At 38.9% G+C, this 27,821-nt stretch overlaps 1 protein-coding gene across 1 annotated transcript in view; it reads left to right on the forward strand.

Moving 5' to 3' along the window:
- SLC30A7 (solute carrier family 30 member 7) overlaps positions 1 to 27,821 on the forward strand; it is an 80,481-nt gene that overhangs the window by 37,539 nt on the left and 15,121 nt on the right. Inside the window, exons 9-10 of the mRNA XM_007528593.3 lie at positions 17,536 to 17,626; positions 23,162 to 23,311. Coding sequence (XP_007528655.1) covers positions 17,536 to 17,626; positions 23,162 to 23,311 — 241 coding nt within the window. The remainder of the gene's footprint in view (positions 1 to 17,535; positions 17,627 to 23,161; positions 23,312 to 27,821) is intronic.

The following is a 27,821-nucleotide window of genomic DNA, read 5'->3' on the forward strand; positions in this document are numbered from 1 at the left end:
CCCTTACCCTAAGCCCAGGGTTTTTACTTTGGTGCCCTACTCCAACAACAACAAAAAAAAAATTCTTAAGTAGAATTTTTTTTTTCTCAAGAATTAAGTTCCATGTGAGGCCCCAGCTTGAGTCCCCATCAATGCTATTAGGTTTTCTCTTTCTCTCCTCCTCCCATTCTTCACATACAAACACCCACATAAATAATACATAGAAGTAAATTCATAAATAACTTTCTAAAAGTAGTTTTTAAAAGATTTAAGTGGAGATAAGTGTGTCAACAAAGACACTTTGTAAAATATTGGAATAAAATTACCTGTAAATCCATGAGTCAAGAGAACCATGCTATTTTTTGTTGTTTTATCCGGCCTGGCTTCACGGGCGGGTAACAGAGACGACCAGAGACACATGGCTGGGCTGAGAACGCAGTTTAATCTTTATTCACAAATGGGCAAATCACCACACCATGTGCTTTTCTCCATCATCCTCTCTCTGCAGCTGTTGCTGGGACTCTGCCCGTCCTTAGCATAGGGGGTGGGGAGAAGGGAGAAAGCGGGGGGGGGGGGGGGGGGGGGGGGGGGGGGGAAGCGAAACTAGCAAGGGGCAAACCAATTCTTCTCAGAGGTCGGGGGGGGGAAGGGAACATACCAACAATTTTTTGTGGATTTTTCTGGGCTTTTTTTATTCTGAGCCCCATTTATAGTGTTTTGTTTACTTAATATACAGGAAATTATGAATTCAATAGAAAAATATTAGTTGATTCTGATTATAGTAATAGAAAACTTGGAGTGCTTTGCAGACACCCATCATAGCTTCCTAATGAGAGGTTGTACCTGTTTATCAACTTTAACTTCCCAATAAACTGGGGGCGGGGGGATACTTGGAAAATGATAAAAAGTAAAGAATAAAGAAAACTCAGAGTCACAATATCCAGAAGTCCTAGTGCTACAGTTAATAGTAAACCTGGTGACCTGGGAAAGGGACACACAGTAGGTGGAACAATGAACTTTCAAGCATAAGGTCAGAAGTTTGATCACTAGTGTTGCATATGGTTTGATTCCTTCCCTCATTCATAGATTTTTTAAAAATTGTGTTTTTAAGTAGTAAGCTTTTACTGTCATTCTTAGTTGTTTCTTTTTCTTCTTATTCACGTCCTCCTTCTTTGTCATTTCTTTTCACATTATTGAGCTTCTACTGTATATACAGACTGTACTTTGGTCAGCATTAGGGAATAAACAGATTCTAGATGAAAGATAATATGTATTCAAGCTAGCAAAGTTTGGGAATGATTTTCTACAAAGGAAGGTCTTCATTCAAAGATAAAGTACAGGGAGCAGGTGGTGGCAAACCTGGTTAAGTACACACACTACAGTGCACAAGGAACTGGGTTCAAGCCCCCAGCCCCCACCTGCAGGGGGAAAGCTTCACAAGCGGTGAAGCTGTCTCTCTCTCTCCTTTCCTCTCAATTTCTGGCTGTCTATCTGATAAATAAAGCCAATAAATTTTTTTTTTAAAAAAAGATAAGGTACAGGGACAACTTATAAGAATGTTGTATAGAGTCTGGATCTAGGGGCCAGGTGGTGGCGCACCTGGTTGAGCACACGTTACAGTGCACAAGGACCGGGTTCGAGCCCCCAGTTCCCACCTGCAAGAAAAAAGTTTCACAAGTGGTGAAGCAGGGCGGCAGGTGTCTCTCTGTGTCTTTCCCTCCCTATCACCCCCTTCCCTCTCAATTTTTGATTGTCTCTATCCAACAAATAAAGAGTAAAAAAAAATTTTTTAAATAAATAAAGAGTGTGGATCTTAAGTGTCTGCTTTTACATGTTTAAGGGGTGAATACAGAAATATATATCCATGTATATGGCTCTTTCTTAGTGGTATAATTTTAAAATTGTTCTTTCCTGATTTCTCTAAACTAGCATTTCTGACTTTGCCTTTAAAAGGCTTTTTTTTTTTTAATGGGAGCAATAAAAATAAAGTACAAAATAAAAACAATCTGTTTCTCCACTAAAAGAGCAAACTTAATTTACCTAGATGCCCACATTAAATTCAATATTTACAACATCAGCCTAAAGTATTTTTTAAGTTGGATAAGGATTTGCCTAATTAGCAAAAGTTTATTTTGGGGTTCAGCCAAATTGAATATACCTTCATAAATATATTTGAGCTCACTAAGAGTAAGATAAATAATGCTACTTTTTAAATTTATTTTTATTGGGGGATTAATGTTTTATATTCGACAGTAAATATAATAGTTTGTACATACATAATATTTCCTAGTTTTCCACATAATACAACCCCAACTAGGTCCTCTACCATCATGTTCCAGGACCAGAACCCACCCGAGTCTTTTACTTTAGTGCAGTACACCAGCTCCAGTCCAGGTTCTACTTGTGTTTTCTCTTCTGATCTTGTTTTTCAACTTCTGCCTGAGAGTGAGATCATCCCATATTCATCCTTCTGTTTCTGACTTATTTCACTTAACATGATTTCTTCAAGCTCCATCCAAGATGGGCTGAAAATGGTGAAGTCATCATTTTTTATAGCTGAGTAGTACACCACAACTTGATCAGCCACTCATCTGTTGTCGGACACCAGGGTTGCTTCCAGGTTTTGGTTAAATTGTGCTGCTATGAACATAGGTTACACAAATCTTTTTGGATGGTTGTTTGGTTCCTTAGGATATATCCCCAGGAGAGGAATTGCAGGGTCATAGGGTAGGTCCATTTCTAGCCTTCTGAGAGTTCTCCAGACTGCTTTCCAGAGGTTGCACTAGAATGCTACTTTGAATGTATCCTCAGGATCTAAATGTCCCTCAACTGAGAACATGTCATGAAATGTTCATTTGTGTTTTCTAGGCTGCTCACTCTGGGTTCTATTATCACTTCCACAGCTGAAAGTGGGTCCTTAAAAAACAAGTTTTCTCAGGGGCCAGGCAGTGGCGCATCTGATTAAGCACGCACGCTACAGTGTGCAAGGACCTGGGTTCAAGCCCCTGGTCCCCACCTGCAAGGGGAAAGCTTCACAAGTGGTAAAAATGAGCTGCAGGTGTCTCTGTCCCTCTCTTATCTCTCCTCTTCTCAATTTCTGTGTCTTTAATAAGTAAATAAATAAACAAACCACAAGTTTTCTCAACCTTTTTTTTTTAAACAATTTATTTGTTTATTCATGAGAGATAGGAGGAGAGAAAGAACCAGACATCACTCTGGTACATGTGCTACCAGGGATTGAACTCAGGACCTCATGGTTGAGAATCCAATGCTTGATCCACTGTGCCACCTCCTGGACCACTCTCAACATTTTCTGACACATTCAAGGGTTTATCAGTGTCTGGTTAAAAACTGTTGTACTGTGATGGCTTATCTCCCAGTGAAAAGCTGCAGATTGAGTATAACAACGAAAGGGTTTTTTGTTTGTTTTGTTTTGTTCTAATCTTCTAAAATGTGTTCCTTAAAGTTTGCAGAGATTTCAGAGTGGCTTTGCCCCTTTTCCTCTCCCATCAGTAAGTTGAGTTGTACTAAAAAGCAGATTCATAACAGTGCAGAAATCTTAACCGTTAGGTGTAACTAAATCACACTGTGGTTTAAAAGTGATGCCATTTGCATAGATCTGTACCTTGTTTTTCGATACATTTAAATAAAGGGGGTAACTGTGCACAGTGGAGAACAGGCATAAACAGGATGTAGACCAAAGCTGTTTTTTAGTGTGGCATTTCTGAAGTCTTGTTCCATTTTTAAAATAATTTTTCTGAAACTCACAAATTGCTCTATTGTGTTTTGTTCCTTTTTACCATAGTCATTTGTATATACAAGGAAAAGCTTTCTAAATCAAAGGAATAATCTTTTTTCAAATGATACATTTATTTCTTGTCATGCTGAAAATGACTCAACATTTATAGTCACACTAAAGTACAGGCTTTAAAATCAACAAGTAGTGGTCCGGGAGGTGGTGCAGTGGATGAAGCATTGGATTCTCAACCATGAGGTCCTGAGTTCAATCTCTGGCAGCACATGTGCCAGAGTGGTGCCTTTTTCTTTCTCTGCCTATATTTCTCATGAGTAAATAAACAGATTCTTTTTTTAAAAAATCAACAAGTAATGGCTACAAATAGAAATATGAAATCAGAAGTGTATATATTAGTGAAACAAATTTACAGATTTGAAATTCGACATGGCCATCAGTCATCATTGTTTATAAATCATGGAATTTGGATCTGGTACTGAATTCAGTAAATCTTATTGATTCTGTAGTTAAGCAGATAGTTAAAGGGAAACATTTTTAAGATGCATGAAGCTTTTATATCTTAAATAATAATTATATATGAGAGATTATAAACACTTTTTTTTTAATGGTTTTGGGTGTTGCCTAACAATTTCCTTTGTGGTTTGTCTTTGAAGTGGTTATAATTTGTGAACTGCACTTTTGAAGACTGAGATAAACAGTGTTCCAAGTTTATTATATATGTACCCACATTATAAAAATTTCACATATAAGAACTTTACTGCTTAGTAATTTTATTTTATAATGACCAGGGAAGTAGCTTAGTGGATAGAGGTAAGGATTTGGATATGAGAGGCATATAGTTTATACCAGAGCAATACTTTGGTCTCCCTCCCTCACTGCTATCTCTTTTGTAAGTTAAAGAAAACCTTTTTTAGAAAGTGATATATGGGGTGAGGGGAACTAGTGTACGCAGTTAAGTGCATACATTACCATGTATGAGGGCCCAGGATCAAGCCCCTGCTTCCCACTTGCAAGGGGGATGCTTTATGCTTGGGGGAGCAGGTCTGCAGGTGCCTCTCTTTCTCCATCTCTGACTCCCTCTCTCAGTTTTTCTCTGTCTTATCCAACAAAAATAAATAAGTAAAATAAAAAAAGGAAAATGGCCACCAGGAGCCAAGCAATAACCCTGGTAGTAATTAAAACACAAACAAAAAAAGCCATCTATAAATGAGCCATCTATAATGAGATTCTAATAACTTTCCCCCAATGAATATTCTTTTTAAAAAAATTTTTATTTATTAATATTAGATAGAGACAGAGAGAAATTGAGAGGGCAGGAGGAGATAGAGAAGGTAAGAGAGAGACACCTGCAGCCCTGCTTCACCACACTTGTGAAGCTTCCCCCTGCAGGTGGGGACCAGGGACTTGAACCCAGGTCCTTGTGCACTGTAATGTGTGCACTCAACCAGGTATGCCACCACCTGGCCCCTCCCAATGAATATTCTAACAGTCTTCCTCAACCAGAAGAGAAGGCCCACTTGTATGTCATTAATTTGCTCATCTAGAAAAGGATTGTTCCTGTACTGTGCCCGGGGAAGTTGAAAAATAGTCATTCAAATGGTGAATGATGAGAAACCCTAGTTAAAGAAAGACGGAATTGTGGAATATATTAGTACTCTGATGATCTAGTTGAAGGCTCATATCCTAAATTTCAAAAGTACCAGATTGCTTGTACTTTTTTAGATGCAAGTCATTTGTTTTATAGTTATACATTTCAACTCAGCAAGTAGCCACTCCCTGGAATGTATTTCCTGCTGTGTATATGTGTGTGTGTCTAACTACATACAACATTTTACCACTGTAGCTCTTAAAGTGGACAATTCAATGACATTATGTACATTCACAGTGTTATACTACCTTCACCACCATCCATCTACAAAACTTCTCATGTTGCAAAATTCAAATTCTAGGTCCTTTAAACAGTAGTGCAGAAGTCTTGGTAACCACTGTACTATTTTATGTCTCTGAAATTGCAGTGTATAGAAATGGCGCACTTATGAAACATACAGTATTTCACCTCTTGTGATTGGCTCTTTGCTTCATGTCCTCAGGGTTTGTAGTTGTAGCATCTATCAGAATGTCAGGAACTAATGCCAGGTGGTGGCACACCCAGTCAAGCACACACATTACCATCCTCAAGGATCCTGGTTCTACCCCCATCCCCACCTGTAGTTGGAAGCATCACAAATGGCCAGTCACTGCAAAATGGCAGGGGCTAGAGAAGCAGTTTCTCTGTTAACCTAGCTGTTTAACACAGTTACAGTGATGACAAGTCACAAATTTGAACAAAAGAATATATTTGAGGCTTAAAAATTGGAAGTTTACTGTTTGTGAAAAATATTTTTTAGAGAGTAGGTAATGACAAGTTGGCTTTGAAGTTTTACAAGGAAAAAAAGCAGGAAAAATAGACAAAATCCTAAAAGAGAAGATGTAAAATGTCAAGGTTTTATAATTAAAATAATGAGATATCTGAAAAAGCAAATAAACCAAAGGAACGAATTAGAAAAAAGAGAAATTTCTGTACAGAGTGAAATTTAGTCAGAAATAAAGGCAGCAGGGAGTCGGGCTGTAGTGCAGCGGGCTAAGCGCAGGTGGAGCAAAGCACAAGGACCGGAGTAAGGATCCTGGTTCGAACCCCGGCTCCCCACCTGCAGGGGAGTCGCTTCACGGTGAAGCAGGTCTGCAGGTGTCTATCTTTCTCTCCTCCTCTCTGTCTTCCCCTCCTCTCTCCATTTCTCTCTGTCCTATCCAACAACGACAACAACAATAATAACTACAACAATAAAACAACAAGGGCAACAAAAGGGAATAAATAAATAAAATAAATATAAAGAAAAAAATGAAATAAAGGCAGCATATTGAATTAGGCAAAGATGGACTTTCCATAATTGGGTAACCATTCAGAGAAAGATAATTTTACAACTATAAATCATAATGTATATTAAGATAAATTACAAATGGACTAGGGCTTTAAAAAAAAACAACCCAGCGGGGGTAGATAGCATGGTGCTTATGCAAAGACACTGTCATGCCTGAGCCTCCAAAGTCCCAGGTTCAATCCCCTGCACCATAAGCCAGAGCTGAGCAGTGCTCAGGTGTTTCTCTCTGTGTCTTTCTCTCTGCATCTCTCTCAAAAATAAAATAAATAAAATACTTCAAAAAAAAAACAAACATGGGAGTCGGGAGGTAGCAGCGGGTTAAGGGCAGGTGACGCAAAGCGCAAGGACCTGCTCAGGCAAACGCTAGAAGAAGAAGGACCTACCTGCTCAAGGATCTTGGTTCGAACACCCGGCTCCCCACCTGCAGGAGAGTCCCTTCACAGTCAGTGAAGCAGGTCTGCAGGTGTCTGTCTTTCTCTCCTCCTCTCTGTCTTCCCCTCCTCTTTCCATTTCTCTCTGTCCTATCCAACAACGACGACATCAACAATAATAACTACAGCAACAATAAAAGCAAGGGCAACAAAAAGGAAATAAATATTTAAATATCTAAATAAATAAATATATATACATATATGGGAGTCGGGCGGTAGCACAGCGGATTAAGCTCACGTGGTGCAAAGCGCGAGGACCGGCAAGGATCCGGGTTCGAGCCCCCGGCTCCCCACCTGCAGGAGAGTCGCTTTCTCTGCCCCCTCTGTCTTCTCCTCCTGTCTTTATTTCTTTCTGACCTATCTAACAACTACAACATCAATAATAACTACCACAATAATAAAAAGCAACAAAAAGGAAAAATATATATATATATACATATATATATATATGGGTTTTTTTTTGGCCTCCGGGGTTATCACTGGGTCTCGGTGCCTACACTACGAATCCACTGCTCCTGGAGGCCTTCCCCCCTTCCATTTTTGTTTCCCTTGTTGCTGTTGTTCTTTCTATTGCTATTGTTGGATAGGACAGAGAGAAGTTGAGAGAGGAGGGGGAGAGAATGATAGACATCTGCAGACCTGCTTCACTGCTTGTGAAGTGACCGCCGTACAGGTGGGGAGCCTGGGGCTCGAACTGGGATCATTAGATTAGAGAACTAGTCCCCCTGATGCAGCTAGAGCTAAGACCAATGCCTTATAGCAAAGTTTATTTCGTTCATAAGTAAAACTGGAAACTGTGATGACTTGTAAACATAAAAGTAGTTTAGCCTCACTTGTAAAAAGGAATGTAAGTTAAGATTTCATCAACAGGGGGTCGGGCCGTAGGTTAAGCGCACGTGGCGCTAAGCGTAAGGACACCGGTTCGAGCCCCCGGCTCCCCACCGCTTCACAGGCGGTGAAACAGGTCTGCAGGTGTCTGTCTTTCTCCCTCGCTGTCTTCCCCTTGTCTCTCCATTTAATCTCTGTCCTATCCAACGACGACGACATCAATAACTACAACAATAAAACAAGGGCAACAAAAGGGAATAAAGAAAGAAAAAAAGATTTCATCAACATACTAGTTCTCATCCATCAGGTAGAAAATACTGACAGTTTGTATAATATTTTGGTATAGTTATATAATAGGCAGTTTTTTGCATATTGTTGATGAAAATGAGAATGGTATCTTGTGGAGAGGTTGGCTATAAAACATAAATAAATGCACATTTACCTTTGATTAAGCAATCCCACTTTTAAGAATGTATTATAAATTGGCAAAACAATACAAGTTCATTCTTTATGGATTTTATTGTAGCATAAGATTGAAAAGAATATAAACATCTGGGAGTCCGCGGTAGCTCAGCGGGTTAAGCGCAGGTGGAGCAAAGCACAAGGACCGGCTCAATGATCTCGGTTCGAGCCCCCGGCTCCCCACCTGCAGGGGAGTCGCTTCACAGGCAGTGAAGCAGGTCTGCAGGTGTCTTTCCCCCCTCTGTCTTCCCCACCTCTCTCCATTTCTCTGTCCTATCCAACAACGACGACAACAATAATAACTACAACTATAAAACAAGGGAAACAAAAGGGGAGTTTTTGTTGTTGTTTTTTTTTTTAAGTATTCCTGTGACAATTTCAGGAAATAGCTAAGCTACTATACTCCAAGCTAATGGGAAAGGAGCGATGTCGAGGCTTGGTGCTCTTTAATTAGAATCACAACACAGACACACGCTGGAGTATTAGAGGAGAAATTCCAGCCCATCTTTCCCCTGGGGGGGGAAACATTGAACATATGCTAAACTGAGTTTCTTGGGGAAATTACGGTCTGTTCTGCAAGTATCCAAGTGCTGACAGGACTGGGGTATAGTTATGGTGGGCATCTCTGTTAATAAAGACAGTGCTTTAAAATCTGCAGTACTGCAAGTAGGCACTAGGGGGTACCCCAAGACCATAATTTACTGCTCCAAAGACTGCAATGTTACAGACCCCAAGAGGCTTCATGAATAGAAGCCAGCAAACATCTTCAAATAGGCGATTTGATTACACTTAGAAAACCCAGAGGACACATAACCCAGAAAAACGTAAAGGTTGCCACGTTCTGAGTGTAAGAGGCAAGACAAACTTAGTGTTTAATGGATTCAGAGTTTCAGTTTCAACAGGAAAGAGTTCTAGAGATCATTTTCATAATAATGTTACCTAGTACAAAGAAATCTAACACTTTTATGGCTAAGATGGTATATTTAAGCCTATTAGATTTCTTGGGGTTTGTTTGTTTGTTGTTTTTGTTTTTTTACCATAATAATAAGAAAAAAGAGAGCTAGGAAAGTCTGTATAACTCCAGAAAAGAAACATCAGAGGGGTAGACATTAAGAAAATAAGGAAGAATAAACTTAAAGCAAAGAGAAAGGATTGAGACAGAAAGTAGACAGACTGAGGTGAAAATACTATGTTGTTTATTTTGAGCCTGCATTAATGGGTTTTGTAAACTTTTATTATTGATTATTATCTCTTACTATGCCATCGATGTTTGATTTATAAAAAATGTATATGTTTTATCATCCACATGACCGCAATATATTTTTCATACACCTTTGATCTTTGATTCCTGGCTCAAATCCCAGAACCCTGGAATTTCTGAAGTAGAAAGAATGACAAAAGGTGTCTGTTGTTATGCTAATGAGGTGATTTAGGGGAAGCATCTGTGATTGGGGACTGGTTGCCTGGGGAACCAACCACTTGACTAGAAAGTTGATACTTGGAGGGACTGGAAGTTGAATTCAGTTGCCTGTGGCCCGCCCCCCGAGTTAATCAGGCATTTCTTTGTAACAAAACCTCCACTAAAACCCAAGAGGATGGTCTTCCAGAACCTCCAGGTTGATGAACTCAGATTTGTGGAGAGCGGAATACCTGAAGATAGTAGGGAAGCCTTTCCCTCCCTCCCTCCCTCCACTTTAGCCAGTATTTCTCTTCCATCTCCCTATTCCTCCGTTAGATCCTTTATAACAAATTAGTGACTTAGTGAGTAAAAGGGTTTCCTAACTTCTGAGAGTTATTCTAACAAATTAATAAGAGGGGGTCCTGAGGAGGCTTTCTTGGAAAACCCCTAGTTTATAGCCAGTCTGTCCGAGCACCGGTAATAATCTAGGCTTGGGAGTCCGGCAGTAACTCAGCAGGTTAAGCGCAAGGATTTGTTAAAGATCCCGGTTTGAGCCCCAGCTCCCCACCTGTAGGGAAGTCTCTTCACACGCGGTGAAGCAGGTCTGCAGGGTTTTTTTTTCTTTTTCTCCCCCTCTGTCTTCCCCTCCTCTCTCCATTTCTCTCTATCCTTTCCAGCAACAATGACATCAATAACAATAACTACAGCAATAAAACAAGGGCAACAAAAGGGAATAAATAAAATAAATATTTAAAAATATATTTAAAAAATAATAATCTAGGCTTGAGGCCAGCACCTGAAGTCTGAGGGAGACAGTCATAAGCACCTCTTCCTGTAACCTGCAGATCAGAAACCGGAATGGCAGCAATGCTGAAAAGCTGGCAGGCTTGAGAAGCTGTGCCTTTAACTTGTGGACTCATGTTTTTTAATCTTTATTTATTTATTGGATAGAGCCAGCAGCTGGAGCAGGGAGATAGAGAGGGAGAAAGACCTTCAGCACTTGCAAAACTTTCTGCCTGCAGGTGGGAACCAGGGCTTGAACCTGAGTCCTTGCACACTGTGATGTGTGCTCAATCAGGTGTGCCACCACCCATTCCCTAGCCTGTGGAATCTTATGCTATCATCAGGTAGTGTTAGAAATGAATTAGGATTTTTTTTCCCCTTAATTAGTTCATTTACTTATTTGGTAGAGGCAGAGAAATTGAGAGGGAGACAGAGATTCACCTGCAGCACTGCTTCACCATTTGCAAAGCTTCCCCCACACGCACACACAGGTGGGGACCATAGGCTCATACCCTGGTCCCCCATGGTAACGTGTGTGCTCAACTGGGTGTCTCACCACTCGACCCCCGATTTCAGTTCTTGAAGATCTTGCTAGTGTGAAGAAGCCTCCACGTCCCTATTAGAAATTGATTGCAGGACTCAAAACAATGTCTAGTTCAGAAATTAAACTTTTATCATAGGTATACAAGTACAGTAAAAATTGATATATAGAGGGCTTGGTATTATCTATGCTTGTAAGCCTCAATTAAGGGTCTTAGAATGTATCTATTATGAATGAGGGCGGATCAGTTTATTATTTATTTATTTATTTATTTGCCTCCAGGGTTACCAAGCTGGGGCTCGGTGCTCATACTACGAATCCACTGTGCCTGGAGGCCATTTTTTCCACTTTATTGGATAGGACAGGAAGAACTTGAGAGAGAAAGGGGAGAGAAAGATAGATACCTACAGACCTGCCTCACCGCATGTGAATAAATACAATAAGTACTTTTTTTTTTTTATTGAACGCAGAGTCTGTCTCTGATTACTACATTAAGATCTGTTTTCCTTTGCTTTTTATTCCCAGTGTTATTGTCTGTTCCTCACAAACATGTGAATTGGGAAGTTATTGTTTAAGATGGTTCCAGAATGGAAAATAGCTGTCAGGGACTTGTTGCTGCCCATAGTTTGACTTTATCACCCAAACTCTCAGGTGGAGGAAAACTTTCACTGATATTATTGTTTCGCTTTCCTTCAGCTTTTTTGTGGTCCAAGCCTTTTCTGTGCCTGGAAGATAGCTCCTGCTAGCCAGGGTGAGAGGTCTGAGAGGAAGAGCACAGGATTTTGATAGTTTTATTTATATGGAAAGATACAGAGATACAAAGACAGATACCAGAGCACTGCTCAACTCTGACTTATGGTGGTGAAAGGATTCAACCTGGAACTATGGAGCCTCAGGCATGAAAGTCTTTTTGCAGAACCCCTCTGCTATTTCACCAAAGGTGTTTTTAAACCCTGGTTTCATCTCTTTCCTGGAAGTAATTTGGAGAGTCATTGTTCAGAGCATTTGCAATGGAGCTTAATTGCCTGAGTTCAAATCCAGGTTTCCTCCTTTTACTCTTTATCCCTGGACAGGTTATCTGAGTTTTCTGTTTCCATTTTTCATTTTTACAGTAAAGGTGATAGTAGTATTTACCTTGTGATTTTCTCCATATGGGTTAAGGAAATATATATATATACAGTTTAGAAATGACCTAGCTGGGGAGATTGCTCAATTGAAGAGTACAGGACATGAATGTATGAAGCCCCAGAATCAGTCCTTGATAATGCTCTGATCTCTGTCTCTCTCTTCCTGTCTCTCATACACACACACACACATACACACACACTTCCCCTAGCTAAATCTTTTAATTCATGTCAAGTGAGGGCTATCTTATAATAATTCACTGGTACTTTAGTTTTTTAAATAGATTGTGCATTTCACATATATCTGTCTAATGCTTATTAAGTTTAGGCATTATGCTGAGCATCAAAAATAAAAATATGATAGGATCTGACTCTAGAGAATTTAATCAAGATAGACACTGGACTATACTACAGAGAGCTGTAGTCTTAAAATTATACTCAGCTCCACCTCTTATGGGGGGGGGAGCAAATTATCTTAATCTTTCTCAAATGGCCTTCAGTTCTTCAAAATGAGGGAATGGCCTAAATCACTTATTGTATAACTATATATGGCATTCTGTGATTGCAGAATGGAATCTGAAGGTTACTTAAGGCTGCTGTGAGGATTAAATTAGAGATGCTTTATCAGAGTACTTTAAAAGCTATTAAGTGTTGTCTAAATAAGAAATTAATAGCGATTTACTAAGTTGATATTGTTTACTAATACATTTGGTCTGAAGATCAGATGTATTAGATGTCATAAGTAAGTTCCACATGTTTAAGGAAAAAAGATGGTCTTTTAATGACTTTGACTCCAAGTTCTAGGGACAGTTTAGCATATCTTCTTTATAACCAGTATTGTATGAAATAGGTACTCTACAAATATGCACTGATTCAAACCTTAGACTTTAGAAAATCTGCATAACTATAAGGTAGACCACAATCCCTATGATTTGGGTCATCTGTTTTATATTAGGGTTATGACATTCTAGGTTAATGAGTAATTATTCATCACTATGGAATAATTATATCTATGCAAATATGAGTACATATTTTCAGCTTACCATATGTCTGTATGTAGACTACATTGAAATTTGAGGTCTGTTTTCCTTAGTGGTGGGCTTTTTGTTTGTTTGTTTTTTGTGCGAGAATATGACATGTATACCAGACCTTCAAATTTATGGGTTCATTTTAAAATACAGCTTCCCCTATTTATAGATTATAATTTTTCTCTGTAGATTGTAAGAATCCCTGATAACATATTGCAGGATTTAGCCTATCAGTCATTTCAAAGGGCTAATTGAGTAATTATTATATGTTTATTCTCAGATAGAAGTCACAATTTCAGGTCTGATAATTATAATTATCACTAGTCTGATTGTTCTTGAATAGTTTTCACAATACATTTTCTTTGGTTTGCAATTATTGCTAGACAGTTTAATTTACTGGTGAAATGTTAAGACTTTTCACTAAAAAGCTGCTTTTTTATTTTTCCCTTTTTTTCTCTCTTTTTTTCTTTTTCTTTTTTATTTCTTTCTTTTATCCACTTACCAGAACACTGCTCAGCTCTGATTTATAGTGTTGCTGGGAACTGAACCTGAGAGTTTAGAGAGTTAGGTATGAAAGTCATTTGCATAGCCATAATGCTATCTGCTACCACTCCAGCCCAGAAAGCTGCTTCTGAATTAAGATTCTGATGAATTTTCAGTTGCAAACTTAGCAGCAAGAACATACTAACTGGTTGTTGTTTATTTAATCTGTTTGCATTTAAGCATCCACATTGATTTTATGTTTATGATATGATTAACCATCAGCATTTGATGAATAAAGTCATTTCCCTCTTTTACTGGTAAACTCGTATACCAATGACTCATTCCTTTTTACATATGCTAGGAAAGTGAGGTACCATTGTTAAAGCTAGAATTGAATTAGTCAACCAGAAGTGAACCTCTAATTGTTTCCAAATGCTTACATTCTGGGTTTGGATACAGCTCTAAGTCTTAGCTCAGTCAGGAATTTGCTAAGCTTGTCTTTTTCCCCATATCCTTTCATTATGGCTAGATAGATCCCTGCTAAAGTCTGTTTCTGACTCCCCATTATGATATTTAATCAGAAAAATGTGGGCACAAACTCCTGTGCTAACCGTAATTTTAAAGGGCAAACAACGGTTTCCTGGTTTCTTTCACATTATGTGACCTTTCAAATTATTATAGGAATTGATCTTGGTTCTAAAATGCATTTATTTCTTCACTTATTTCTTGTAATATAGCAAGCACCTTTTCTGTCCCTAGCCCCCAGTTTCATGATTTACTTAAAGCTGCTATAGCTGAAATTCTAATATTACTGTTCTTGAATGTGAAAAGTCTATTACAATTCCACCTCAGGCAACAGTTTTAAAACGTAGAATGGTGAAAACAGGATAGAGCTTGATTGATTCTTATTAAAAAATAATAATAATAATTGGTCCTTAGCAAATAGAAAGAGAGAAGAGAGAGAGAAAGAGAGACAGAGAAAGCAGCTTGAGGTTCCCAGTTCAATCTCCAGTACCAGGTATGTCACAGTGATACATTGCTTTATCTCTGTCACAGTGAAACTCACTCACATATATAATAAATAAAATAAGTAATTTTTAAAGTCCTTCCACATTATGTCTTTATATTATGTCAAATGGCCCCTTTTAGTTATTAAAAGTAAATGTTTGCTTCTAATGTTAATTTTGTTAAAATGTTTTTAAATTATGATTCTTGTAGTGAGTGTTAAAATAAATAATAATTTTCCTTTTTATCTTTTTTTTTTTTGCAAAGGTGATAGCAAAGAATAGCAGGCACTAGAAGGGGAAACATATGGAATATTTATGTAAATTTTGAACAAAGGTTTGGATAAATTTGTATTGTTCTTGAGATTTTAAGGGTGATCTCTTCAAGTATTACTGTAGATTAGACTCAGTCATATTTTGCTGCATTTTAGCTCTTCAAGGGGGAAACTAGAGAAGACCTAGATATTAAAAGTTATTGATAAATAGATATTTCAGGCCTATTACTTAAGTAATACCTTTGCTCACATTGTTTACATCCGGTTGCAAGAGAGCTTATGTTCTCTTCTTTTTGTCCACTTTTTTAAAAAAGCATGCATAAAAATATGTTGTCAGTATACTGCTACAGCTGTTCACCAAAAATTCCTGGGGAGTTAAAATGGATACATACATATTTTACCGCTGCTTTTAGTTCATTCGTGCCTTCTTCCAAATGGTGGATCCATACTAAGAGTTGCCTGATTTCTGCTGACCTTTCTATAGGCTTGTAAAGTAAAGAACTTTATTTCAAGTCTTGCATATTATTTATCTTTTCATTCTCAAAGACTTACACATTTCTGGTACACTACCAGTATACAGAGCTGACTTAAATTTTTCAAAATTGAAACTGGAATTAAAAGTTGATTTGTCTTTTCCTCTTCCTACTTGTCCTACTCTTGCTCCCCTCCTCTTCTTCCTCTACCTCCCTTCCTCTTCCTTTACTTCCTCCTTTACCTCCTCATTCTCTTTCTCCTTGCCTTCTCCCTCCTGTCTTCCCCCTCCTCTTCCTATTCCTTCTACTCTTCTTTTTTCACCTCCTCTTTCTACTCCTTTTCTCCTCCTATTAAAAAAAAAAAAAAATCTGTTCGTATTCGTGTTCTCCCATTCAGTTTGCATATACCAAGACAAGTTACCTTAGTGCTCTAGGCCTCTATCTCCACTGTTCCAGACTAGTGTTCCATGTGGTACCAACAAAACATATAGTACTACTTAATAATTGCTTATTTCTGTCAATTGCTTAGTACATTTGAGGAGTTCTAATTAGTGATAGAATAAATCAGCTTCCCTACTATTTCTCATCTCTTCTGGTGGAAAAAGATCTAAGCTATGGGGTTTGAGTGCTCTGCAGACACCTATCACAGGAGATGAGAAATTGTACCCACCTTCCAACAACTGTTATAAATCATTAACTCCCCCCACCCCAATAAAAGGACCGATATACATACATATAATACAAAATACAGGGACCTGAACCTTCCTTCAGAATCTCATTCACAAATGAAAAAATAAGGCTCAAAGGTGAATTTGATATGTGTCTAGTTTTCTAGTTTTGAAATGTTAGTATCATCTTCACTATTACACTTTATTTACAAATTCTCCAAGCTACCTAACGTACAATTTCCAAAAACTATTTGAAAGCTTGCTACATCAACATGTACAACCTTTTTTTTTTCTTACTGATTAATGGTTAGGAAATAAAGTTTTTTGATACTTGTGTAAAATTTCTCAATTTTCTGCAAAACACTCAACCTCAGTTTAGGTCCTCCTCCAACATAATGCACCAGGACCTAAAACCACCCCTTCACCTCCCAGAGTCCTTTACTTTGGTGCAGTACACTTGCCTCTGAAGCCCCACTCATAGAGACCCCAACTCACTTGATATGTGGTTCTGTCTGAACCTGTATACCTTTTACATAAAGAAGAATAAACTAATACTTGGTTGGGGAAATACTGGATGAATTGAACTTATGTGCCACATAGCACTTTTTGTTTTTTCTTTAACCGTATCATTTTGATAAATATTTGGCAAATGCTAGGAACAAGTTGGCTGTGATATGCTTTAAAGATTACCCTGGAAGGTTCTAGTCATTTGAAGTCGTAATTTAAATAACAGTTGAATGAATGCTATATTTAGTTTAGTTTTGTTTGTTTGTTTGTTTGCTTTTGCAGACCCAGGACCTCATCTGTACGTGATCTCACCATTTCTGACACACTTTCAGAGATAGAGGGAGAGAGACCACAGCACTGGAGCTTCCTCCACTGCCATAGTACTTGCTTTCCGGTGTGTGGGCTCAAACCTGGGCTAGATGCATGGCAAGACACATTACCCAGTGAGCTGTCTCTACAACACTGCATTTAGATCGCTACATACCCTCTGTAGTAGCCAGTTTCATAAGCTTAATCTCTCCTACATTGACACATTTTATCTAACTCCTTCCCTTTTACTTTAAATAACTTATTGTTCCTGTGAACTTTTGAAATAATAACTGTATTCTTGCAGCCTGGAAGGTTGTTCAGATAGCAGAAGACTAGTAAGCTTGACGTACTGAGTTTGGTCACCAGCATCACATATGCCAGAGTGATGCTCTGGTTCTCTCTCTCTCTCATTAACAAATCTTTTACAAATAGCTGGATTCTTTTCCCTCTTATTCTGATTAATCTTGTTTTTATTCTATTGATACTACTAAGAAATACATTGTTATGATCTTTCAGAATGGGATTGTCAGGATGTGACTTTAATAAAATGTTTTCTTCCTTTTCTCTAGTGTTATTCCTCTCTTAAGAGAGTCTGTTGGAATATTAATGCAGAGAACTCCTCCCCTGTTGGAAAATAATCTGCCTCAGTGCTATCAGAGGGTATGTTTTAAAGCTTCCAAACCATTGGGCTTTGTGTTGTTTCCAAACTTCTGGGGTTTAAAACTTGTATAAATATGGGTAGCATGTGTGTATAATTTAGTATTTCCTCCCAGATCGAATGCTGACCATGACTGCCATCTACAAACCAGAATAAAATCATTGGAAAATATTAAGCTTTACTAAAGAAAATGTGGTGGAAGTTGTCCTCATCTAGAAACTCAGCAGTCTTTTTTTTTTTTTCCAACATATTCATCAATAACAAATGATAGAAATGTTCAACATATAGTTACGGGCTCCTACTTTGTGCCCTTTTCTAAGGTCTGAGAAATGCAATTAAAAAAAAAAAAAGGCTGTCTTTCAGTTCTCAAAGGAATTACAGTTTAGTGGGATGCATTGGCACATATATACTACATCAGTAAGTGAGAAAATATCTGGGATCTGTTGAATAGTTTAGCATTATCTCAGAGGATTTGCTTACATGTCTGAAGTCCTAGAGGCTTCAGGTTCAAGCTCCAGCAACACCACATGCCAGAACCAAGCAGTGTTCTGATCTTTCTCTTTCTCTCTACACACACACATTTTCTCATAAAAGTAAATATTTAAAAATATATATATCAGTGATAATTGGAATAAGAGAAATAAAAGCAGATGATGTGATAGGCATAGATGGCATACACTAGAATCACTAAATAAGTAATAATCATTGGATGTTGAAATCATGATGACTAGAAGAAGTCAACCATATGAAAATCCTGGAGACTAGTGTTCCAAGCAAAGGAAAACGTTAATGTGAAAAGTTATAGCTAGAACTAATTCAGTGTATTTGAAGAAAGGGAAAGACCACTGTGGCCGAAGCTTAATAAATAGATGCAAGAGTGGCTAGAAAGGTCGGAAACAATGGCAGGTGGCCAGATCACATAATGGTTTGGGTCTTGCTAAGAGGCTTACATATAATTCCAATTCAGTAGGAAGCTTTTAAGTAAAAGAACTGCACAAAAATTGTTTAGGAAAGATAATTCTGCTTGCTATTAAAACAGAATGCTTTGAATTCTCAGATCAAAGCAAAAGCAGTTTTCATTTAACTGGTAGAGGGGCAAAAAGTAAATTCACTCTATTCTCTGGATTCGTGGTTGAGACATTCCTCTAAGGAAAGACAGATTAACAGAGAAAAAGGGCAATTTTGTTTCTTTCTTTTTTTTAATAATTTTTTTTATATTTATTTATTTTCCCTTTTGTTCCCCTTACTGTTTTATTGTTGTTGTAGTTGTTGATGTCATCATTGTTGGATAGGACAGAGAGAAATGGAGAGAGGAGGGGAAGACTGAGAGGGGGAGACTCCGAAAGATAGACACCTGCAGACCTGCTTCACTGCCTGTGAAGCGACTGTCCTGCAGATAGGGAGCTGGGGCCTCAAACCAGGATCCTTATGCCAGTCCTTGCACTTTGTGCCACTCGCGCTTAACCCGCTGCACTACCGCCCGACTCCCAACAGGCAATTTTAATAGCATATATACCACCTGTCTACATCAGAGATTCAGCAAAACTGAAAAACTAGAAAACTTAAGTCTTCAGCTAAAAACAGAGGGTGTTGGGGATGAGGGAGAGGAAAACAGTTATGGAAGGCTTCCACCAAAAGCAAAGTAAACAAGGGCACAAAACTATTATGCAGATTTAAATAACTGTCCTTTCCTTTAATGAAAGATAGAGGCCTGGGAAACGGCTCAGTGGTAGAGCTCAAGTTTTCCTTACGTGAAGCCCTGGGTTCAATCCTAGTTCTAGGCACCGCCAGGGAGCACCATGAGTGATAGCTCAGACAAAACAGGTGGAACTTCATGGGTGCTGCCCAGGGAAGAGAGGTTGGCTTTGTGGTAGCATCTGTAACTTGGTGACTGAAAAGCATTAAGATATAAAGCAGGGGAGTCGGGCGGTAGCGCAGCGGGTTAAGCGCATGTGGCACAAAGCTCAAGGACCTGTGTAAGGATCCCGGTTCAAGCCCCCAGCTCCCCACCTGCAGGGGAGTCGCTTCACAGGCGGTGAAGTAGGTCTGCAGGTGTCTATCTTTCTCACCCCCTCTCTGTCTTTTCCTCCTGTCTCCATTTCTCTCTGCCCTAGCCAACAACAACATCAATAATAACTACAACAATAAAACAACAAGGACAACAAAGGGAATAAATAAATATAAAAAATGGAAAAAAAAAGATATAAAGCAGAACAAATTGTTTAATAATCAGGAACCTAAAGGTAAGAATAGAGCAGATGAGATTTGGGGTCTCCATTTTGGAAAAAGCTAGGAAGTTTATTTTAGGTAATATACCAAGGGGCTCATGACTACTAATTTTTGCCTGAGCCCAACAGCTAACATGCAGGTGTGCTAAAGGTATTATTTGGCAGAATTCTAAGACTTTTATTGGTATAACTGGGTCTTCTCCTTTACTCTATTACCTGAACAAAAAATAATAAGAGTTTAGCTGTTTATTCTTTCCCTGCTGGATTAAGTTCAGTTTAGTCATGATTTTTTTTTCATGTATATGGGGTATATGGGGTTAGCCTGTTTAATTCACAGGATAAATTAGTTTATGATTTACTGTCTTTATCATTGTGGGGCCAGATTATTTCTTATGATTGTACTCCCTTTGTATTTTCTGGAAACACTGCAAGGTAATATGTTTTTTGAAAATTTGCCATAAGGAATTGAGATCTTATGAAAGAAGACTTAATTGGTTTTTTTTTGTTTTGTCTCTTTGTTTATTTTTGTTTCATGTTACATATGAGAGACAGACAGACAGACAGACTAGGGCACCAGTCTGGTGTCTGCAGCATGGGGTATCTACCCCATAAGCTCAGAAATGCAAGTCTGATATTCTATCAATTAAGTATTATTCCTCCCACTTGATCGATGTACTGTTTTTTTTTAATTATTTTTATTATCTTTATTTATTGGATAGAAATAGCCAGAAATTAAGTAGGGGGATATATATATAGAGAGAGAGACACCTGTAGCCATGCTTCACCACTCGCAAAGCTTTCCCCCTGCTGGTGGGAACCAGAGGCTCAAACCTGGGTCCTTGTGCATAGTGCACTCAACCAAGTGTGCCACCACCTGGCCCAGATCCATGTACTGTTTTATTGGCTAAGGATACAAAACATTAAAAAACAAAAATAAACCCTTGCCTTCATTCTGCTTAACTTTTACCAGAGAAGACAGGAAATAAGCAGTATTAAAATGTGAGTAATATAATGTGTATTATCGTATGCCAAAAAAGGAAGATGAAGCAGAGAAACATAAAAGTGAAAACATTGTCATTTTAGATAGGGGAACAGGAGCTGGGCTTAATGAGTTGATACTTCAGGGATGACCAGTAGTGGACCAGGAAGAAATGATGGAAGGAAGGATACTTCAGGCTGAGGGAAGAGCAAACAAACACCCTAAGACAAATGTGCCTGACTTTTCAGAGAATATGAGGAGGCTGGTAAAGCTGAGGGAGAGCGAGTAATGAGAAGAGAAGTATGAGATGGGGTGCATAAGGTCACATGGGTGCCATATGACATGGGTTCATGTAAGTCACTGTGAGAGACCTGGCTTTTACTCAGCATGAGGTGAGAAGTCACTCAGCTTTTAAACAGGGTTTCATTCAGTGGCAAGAATAGGTAGAAGAGATACAAAGCTAGAAACAGACCAGCTAATAAGCAATTATAAAAAGCCAGACTAGGGGAGTTGGGCAGTAGCACAAAGCACAAGGACCAGCCTAAGGATCCCGGTTCGAGCCCCCAGCTCCCCACCTGCAGGGCAGTCACTTCACAGGCGGTGAAGTAGGTCTGCAGGTGTCTATCTTTCTCTCCTCCTCTCTCTGTCTTCCCCTCCTCTCAGCATTTCTCTCTGTCCTATCCAACAATGAATGACAGTCTCTATTCAGGGAAGGCCGTCCTCTTCGACAGAGGGAGGGAGGGGCACGTGGAGCAGTGAGGGAGGAAGGGGACACCCGCCTAGCCAGCCAGATCAGCAGAATCAACCCTGGCGATCAATGGGGTGACAGATGCCGCAGCCAGATCGTCCTCACGTCCTAGATTGTCATTTCCTATCCTTTATTTCCTTGCATCTTGCCTCTTTTGAATTTACATCTTCTCTTTCTTTTTAGTTTCTTTGCTTATTTGTTCCCTTGCTCTCTGATTAGATTTGAAAATGTTAAAAATTCCTTCTCGGGAGTCGGGTGGTAGTACAGCGGGTTAAGCGCAGGTGGCGCAAAGCGCAAGGACAGGTCTAAGGATCCCAGTTCGAACCCCCGGCTCCCCACCTGCAGGGAAGTCGCTTCACAGGTGGTGAAAGAGGTCTGCAGGTGTCTGTCTGTCTCTCCTCTTCTCTGTCTTCGCCTCCTCTCTCCATTTCTCTTTGTCCTATCCAACAACAATGGCATCAATAACAACAACAATAATAACTACAACAATAAAAAAACAAGGGCAACAAAAGGGAATAAATAAAATAAATTTTAAAAAAAATTCCTTCTCCGCTGTGCCCTCTAGATTTTGATAGGGTTTCATCCTTATTTTTCAAACACTTGTCATGGTATCTGTTACATAAGTATTTCTGGATTCAAATATACTCCACTTTTTTTTTTTTAAGATTTAGCAGTTTTTGTTCTTCATAATATATTCATGGTCTCCAATAAAAATCTGGATTGCGGTGGCCAGGCAGTTGCAGCGGGTTAAACCCACATGGCCAAGGACCGGCATAAGGATCCCAGTTCGAGCACCCAGCTCCCCACCTGCAGGGGGGGTCACCTTATAAGCGGTGAAGCAAGCCTACAGGTGTCTGTCTTTCTCTTCCCCTCTCTGTCTTCCCCTCCTCTCTTAATTTCTCTCTGTCCTATCCAGCAACAAGAACAAGGACAACAAAAATGGGGGAAAATAGTCTCTAGGAGCAATGGATTCGTGGTGCAGGCACCAAGGCCCATAGATAACCCTGGAGGCAGGAAAAAAAAAATTCTGGATTGCATTTAATGATACTGCAAACAAGGTTTGTAGAGGGTAACACAGTGTCTGATTTTGTATCATATTTCCAAATCGTAGTCATATATATGTAGTTTAGAAGGAAAAGATAAATGGACATTTATCCTAATCTGATTCAAGTTGTTAAAATCATTTACAGGGTTCATGGGTGGCGGGCACACCCACTTAATTACACACATTACCATGCACAAGGACTCTGGTTTGAGTCCCTGTTCCCCATCTTTAGGGCAAAGCTTCACAAGCAGTGAAACAAGTACTGCAAGTGTCTGTCTATCTCTTTCTCCCCCTCTGTCTCCTCTCAACTAAAGAAGGAAAAAAGTGGCCACCAGGAGCAGTAGATGTGTGATGCCGACACCAAGCCCCAGCAGTAACCCTGGTAGCATTTAAAAAAAAAAAAAATTACTGACTGTCTTTGTATATTCCAATTTTTTTGTAAACCAGAAAATAAAATGCATGTGTGTTGCATATTTTAAGTAGAAAAGAGAATTTATACTTGGGTTATTATGTTAATAAATATCCTGTATATTTTAGGTGCAGCAATTGCAAGGAGTTTACAATTTACAAGAGCAGCACTTTTGGACCTTATGTTCTGATGTTTATGTTGGGACATTGAAATTAATAGTAGCACCTGATGCTGATGCCAGATGGATTTTAAGCCAAACACACAACATTTTTACACAGGTATGGCTTTTTTACCCTTAACAGGTGTGAGAAATTAGTCATATTTTAAAAGATATATACCAAATAACATTAGTTATATATGTGCTACATTATGAAATAAGCATAAAACACCTCTTTTTTTTTTTTTTTTTTGGCAAGGTGTTGGTGGGTCAGGGCTAAATCTGAGATTCTTATACATGTAAGCATGTGCTCTACTACTGAGTTAGACAAGAATTCTAAAACTGCATTTAGAGTAAACAAAAACTTACAGGTAACTTTAGCTTAAAGCAGACTCTGTTAATAGTTTGTGTGTGTGTGTGTGTGTGTGTGTGTGTGTGTGTGATAACAAAGCCATAATTACTTCTGTGTAATTAGTTTAATGTGCTGATGACTTTCATTTAGTGTTATATTTGGAATGATGAAATAGCCAGTGCATAGCTCCAACCAAATTATTTCAGTTACTTATGACTAATATTCACTATATATTGAGAGAGTAAAAACAGCATGTCAGTAACTTCCTGGTAAAAAGAGAACACAGTCCTTTTTCAGTCTATTGTACTGGAAATATTTTTTGAAAAAAATCTTGGTGATTTTTTTTTTTATCTTTGTGTGGTGGGGGGGAAGCAGTCCAGAGTGGTGAAGCTGCTTGGATTTGGGGGGCGAGGGAGGGAGCAAAAACATCGATTCCTCATTGCCACTAGAATAAAACCCAAAGTATATATATATATACTATAGCCCAATTAACTTTGCAAACCTCTCTACAGCTGTTCATTGCTATGTACTTCATACACTATTTAGTTTTTACTTTTCTGTGTGGGACAGAAATCCTCATAGAAAGGTCCTATTCAATTGCTACTTTTCTCTATATACATTTTTGCCTTCTCTTTTTTCTTTTTCCTTTTTTTTCTCTCTGTGTCTTAAAGACGCCTCAGAGCAGCGTTGCTGTATCATATGATATACATATCACATTGTACATTTGTCTGAAACTTCCATAAAATGTGCTTGCTTCCCCAGTGTTTAGAATGTGTGTATAATAAAATTGTTTAATAAAAATGCCTGAGGGCTGAAGAAACAGTATGATCATTATGGAAATAACTTTCATGTCTAAACTCCCAGGTTGAATCCCCAGTACCAACATAAGCCAGAACTAAGCAGTGCTCTGGTATAATAATAAAAAATAAATGTATTAAAATAAATAGATAAATATTCCATAAACTGTGAGGAAAATCACTTTTGCATATCTTGGTATGGACAAATATTGGATTTCCTCTCATTTTTTTTTTAACTACAAGTATAAGAAGATGGTAATTTGTGTGTGTGTATATATGTATATGTGTGTGTGTGTGTGTGTGTGTGTGTGTGTGTGTCAGTATCTGTCAGTATGACAGAGAGCGACGTATCTTCAGACTCAGACAGCAGAACCTGATGCAATTTATTTAATTACTTTAATATGTTATATTTTATGTACTTGCATAAGTATTATAAGCACTCTGGATTACTTCTGAATTCTTCCTTAAATTTGTTATTCTTACTTTCTGTCTTTTGTTTGAGTTGCCACCAGGATTATCTGTGGGGCTCCATGCCTACAAGATGAACCCACCACTCTTGGCTGCCATGTTTTTCTCCCCTCTCCTTCCTTTTATTTGTCAGGACAGAGAAAAATTGAGAGGGGACAGGGAGATAAGGAGAGAGGAAGAAGACACCTGAAGTACTGCTTCACTGCTTATGAAGCTTTCCCCCTGCAGGTGGGGACCAGGGGGTTGAAGCCAGCCCACTTTCTGCACATGGCAAAGTGTGTATGTACTCTATGGGGTGGACCACCACCTGGCCTCCTTAATGCAGTTTAGTTAAATTCAGCACCACAGCATAAACTAAATTAAACTGTCACTCTTCTGTCATAAAGAAAAGTGTATAATCAGATTCATTTAGGAATTATTATAGAAGCCTTTTATGTCAGGGGCTAGGTGGTGGTGCCCTTGGTAGAGCTCATGTATCCCAGTGTGCAAGGACCCAGGCTCAAGCCTCTGGTTCCCTCCTGCAGGGGCTAAGCTTCACAGTCAGTAAAACAGTGCTACAGATGTCTCTTCTCCTCTCACTTCATGATTTCTCTCTCTATCAAAAATAAGTTAATTACATTAAAATATTTTAAAAAGAAACTTTGTATGTCAATGATAGCAAGACTTGACTACAGATGTTGATCTATGTACAGTAGACAGTGTGCCGATGCCCCTTATTTTCTCCAGAATTTTTAGAAGTAGATCTCAGCCAATGCTGTCGATATAACAACTTCTTCATCGTGACGTTCACAGTGAAAGGCCATCACAGCCTGTCTGGATCCTCACCTCCTGCCTACTTCATTGGCACAAAGAGTTGGCCACCAATAACCTTGCTTTTCTCTGCTGTTTTTAGATTGTCATTCTCTCTGTTAACCTCAGTATTTCTCCTGGCTCTCCTGTGTCCTTCCACCCTCACAGTATGAGCTTCTGTTGACCTCTAGGACACCCCATAATCTCCAAAGACTTTGGCACTTACTCACAGCTTTCCTTTTCAGAGGAATGCAGTTTCTTGGTTTAGAAATACACAAGCAGCTGGTCTGTGATTAGGAACTGCTGAAGCTGTAATTCAAGATGGGGTGCAGGGAAAGCTCTTCATGTAACCCTAGAAATCTTGGCTTTTAAATGGCTGAAGTTGAAAGTTTATTCAGCTGCTTCTTTGGTTTTGGAAGCTGTATTTGGGTTTTGAAATGTTTAAGCTCTGAAGAATATTTTTAGCCTTTTTATCAGCTCTAGTCACTGACTTGATTTCACTTATTGTGGAGATGGGACTCTTGAAGCTTTCAGTGAAGGTGGTTAAACGTATTTTTCTCGGGGGACTTTTTTTTTTTTTAATCACATCTGATTTATTGATGTTAGTTATCCAAAGTAATAAAATTTGGGGTAGGGGACCAGCAAGATATCTCACCTGGGATGGGACCTCGGTTCAAACCCAGCCCCCACTGACTACTGCACTCGAGAAAGCTTTAGCCCTGTGCTGTCATTATCTCCCTCTCTGCTTCTCTCATCTCTCTCTCTGTATCTCTCTGTCTAGAAAAATTAACTTGGAGCAGTGAGGCTCAAGTCATCAAAAAAGAAAGAAAAAAAGAATCAGTCAACAATTTGTTTGGCTATTAGTCAACAATTTGTTTGGCTCTGTATGTTAACTCTTTGGTCAGCTACCAAGTTCCAGATGCTTGAGAGTCCAAAGCTTTATCATTGTGCCACCTCCCAAGGGTTCCAGATGCTAACATGATGTCAACCAGACTTCCCTGATCAGACAACCCCACCAATGTGTCCTGGAGCCCCGCTGCCTCAACCCTGCCCCATTAGGGAAAGAAGAGACAGGCTGGGAGTATGGATCAACCTGTCAATGCCCATGTTCAGCAGGGAAGCAGTTACAGAAGCCAGACCTTCCACCTTCTGCACCCATAATGACCCTGGGTCCATGCTCCCAGAGGGATAAAGAACAGGAAAGCTATCAGGGGAGGGGATGGGATACGGAGTTCTGGTGGTGGGAATTGTGTGGAGTTGTATCCCTCTTCTATGGTTTTTGTCAGTGTTTCCTTTTTTAAATAAAAATTTTTAAAAAATAGAAAGAGAAAGAAAGAAAGACAACCTAATGCTAAGGATGCAGCTTAGCAATAGAGTATATGTTTTCCATGTACGAGACCCTGAATTCAAGCTATATAACCCCTAGCACCACCTGCCCAAAGAGAAAAAAAAGCTAATTTAACTCAAATTCTTCTGTGTTCTCACTAATGCTTTAGATATGTTTCTTACTGAATGACTTGAAGCCCTGGTAACCACAGTTCCAAAAGCTGAAGAATTTTCTCAATAACTTATTTTTTATGATTTTTTAAAAAAATTTTTTATACTTATTTATTTTCCCTTTTGTTGCCCTTGTTTTTTGTTGTTGTTATTATTGCTGTTGTTATTGATGTTGTTGTTGTTGGATAGGACAGAGAGAAATGGAGAGAGGAGGGGAAGACAGGGGGAGAGAAAGATAGACACCTGCAGACCTGTTTCACCGCCTGTGAAGCAACTCCCCTGCAGGTAGGGAGCCGGGGGCTCGAACCGGAATCCTTATGCTGGTCCTTGTGGTTTACGCCATCTGCACTTCACCAGCTGTGCTATCACCCGACTCCCTATGATTTTTTTTTCTCTTTTTTTTTATTTTTTAGTACTATTTTTTTTTATTGGGGAATTAATTACATTCAACAGTAAATACAATAGTTTGTACATGCATAACATTCCCCAGTTTCCCATTTAACAATACAACCCCCACTATGTCATTTATCATCCTTCATAGACCTGTATTCTCCCCACCCACCCACCCCAGAGTCTTTTACTTTGGTGTAGTATGCCAATTCCATTTCAGGTTCTACTTGTGTTTTCTTTTCTGATCTTGTTTTTCAACTTCTGCCTGAGAATGAGATCATCCCATATTCATCCTTCTGTTTCTGACTTATTTCACTCAACATGATTTTTTCAAGGTC

This window comes from Erinaceus europaeus, chromosome 11 (assembly GCF_950295315.1).
Source record: "Erinaceus europaeus chromosome 11, mEriEur2.1, whole genome shotgun sequence".
Taxonomy (NCBI): domain Eukaryota; kingdom Metazoa; phylum Chordata; class Mammalia; order Eulipotyphla; family Erinaceidae; genus Erinaceus; species Erinaceus europaeus.